This window comes from Eimeria tenella, genomic scaffold (genome assembly GCF_000499545.2).
Source record: "Eimeria tenella Houghton genomic scaffold, Eth_scaff3820, whole genome shotgun sequence".
Lineage (NCBI taxonomy): Eukaryota > Apicomplexa > Conoidasida > Eucoccidiorida > Eimeriidae > Eimeria > Eimeria tenella.
In genome coordinates, this window is record NW_013544743.1 from 1627 (window position 1) to 3153 (window position 1527).

General features: G+C 57.6%; 1 protein-coding gene across 1 annotated transcript; it reads left to right on the top strand.

The window, feature by feature from the left end:
- Positions 1–235: 235 nt before the first annotated feature.
- Positions 236–811, top strand: ETH_00037930 (uncharacterized protein; the record flags this gene model as incomplete). The annotated part of the gene is made up of 1 exon (XM_013379698.1): positions 236–811. A coding segment is annotated over one exon (576 nt), but the record flags the coding sequence as incomplete, so codon positions are not given.
- Between the last annotated feature and the right edge of the window lie 716 nt (positions 812–1527).

Consider the following 1527-nt stretch of genomic DNA (forward strand, 5'->3'; position numbering starts at 1 on the left):
CGGTGTCGTACACCGGAGCGTTGGACCCCCAAACGCCAGGGGGCCCCCAGCCTCGAAGGTTTCCAGGCTTTCTGGGCCCCCCCCTGCACTCACCCCTTTTTGTGGAGCTACAAAGCCAATCTAGAGGCCATATTTTTGTTTATTTTATTGCATTTAGGGCGCTTAGAGTGTGAGGCTGAGGGTTTAGGCTTTAGGGTTTAGGGTTTAGGGTTTAGGGTTTGGCATTGAACCGAAGATGGTTCACAAGCACGCGTCAAGTCTGCTGGGCCCCAGAGCCCCCTTTAGGCCATCCCACGAAGGCGGGGCCCTGGGGGCCCTTTGCAGCACAGCAGCTACCACAGCAGCAGCAGCAGCAGCAGCAGCAGCAGGTTCTGCTGCTGCTGCTGCTTCTCAGCAGAAATTTTTGCTGCGGCAGCAGCAAGCTAACACAGAGGCCTTTCATCTTCCACGTCGCCTTCCCGTCTGGCGCCAGTCTCACCTCCAGCAGCAGGCACTGCAGCAGCAGCAGCAGCAGCAGCAGCGGGGTTTTTCGTTTGTGCAGCCGCACTGCGTGCGGCGGGCGCTGCCCGTAAGTGCAGCAGCAATTGGCAGCCTCAGCCCCTCAGCACTTTGCTGCTTGCTGCGAGCAGCAGCAGCAAAAGGATTAAAGTCTGGGGCTTTTTGGCGAGAAGCAGAACGCCGGCTGCTGTTCCTGGCCAACTCCCTTTCTCCTGCTGCTGCTGCTGCTGCTGCTGCTGCGCTCGCCACGGCCAGGCGCAGCAACCCCCTGCTGCTACAGCGCCTCGAGCTCAGGGCCATCGAGACAAAAAATGTAACCAAACCCTAAACCCTAAACCCTAAACCCTAAACCCTTCTCCTAAGCCTCTCTAAACCCTCAGCTGTAAACCCTAAACCACAAACCCTAAGTCTTGCTGCTGGCCATGTGAAGGGCCCTCAGCGCCAACTAGTCCCATGTGAACGGGCATCGTTGCTGCTGCTGTGGCTGTGCTTGCTGCTGCTGCTGCTGCTGCTGCGGCAGGGCTTTGACGGGCTCCAAGCAGCTTTGCTGCTGAACGCCTTCGCCCGCCTGGGGTATCCAGCCAACGAGCTGCTGCCGCATTTCTCCGAAATGCTCTTGAGGGCAAGTAGCTGCTGCTGCTGCTGCTGCTGCTGCTGCTACTGCTGCTGCTGGTTGCTGCTGCTGTGCAGCAGGAGCTTGCGGCTGTGGCTCATGCGCCAGTAGTACGCAAGAGGAATAAACACAGCTGCGCATTTGCTGCTTGCCTTTGCGGCTGTTGCTGCTGATGCTGTTGCTGCTGCAACTGCGTTTGCTGCTGCTGTTGCTGTTGCTGCTGTTGCCACTGCTGTTGCTGCTGCTGTTGCTGCTGCACTGTCTTACCTGTTTCTGCTGCTGCTGTTGCTGCTTATTGACTCTCTTGTGCAGCCGTCAGTATGCAGAGCAGTCGGTTGACCGTGTTTGATGTGGCGTAGGGTGTAGGGTTTAGGGTTTAGGGTTTAGGGTTTAGGGTTTAGGGTTTAGGGTTTAGG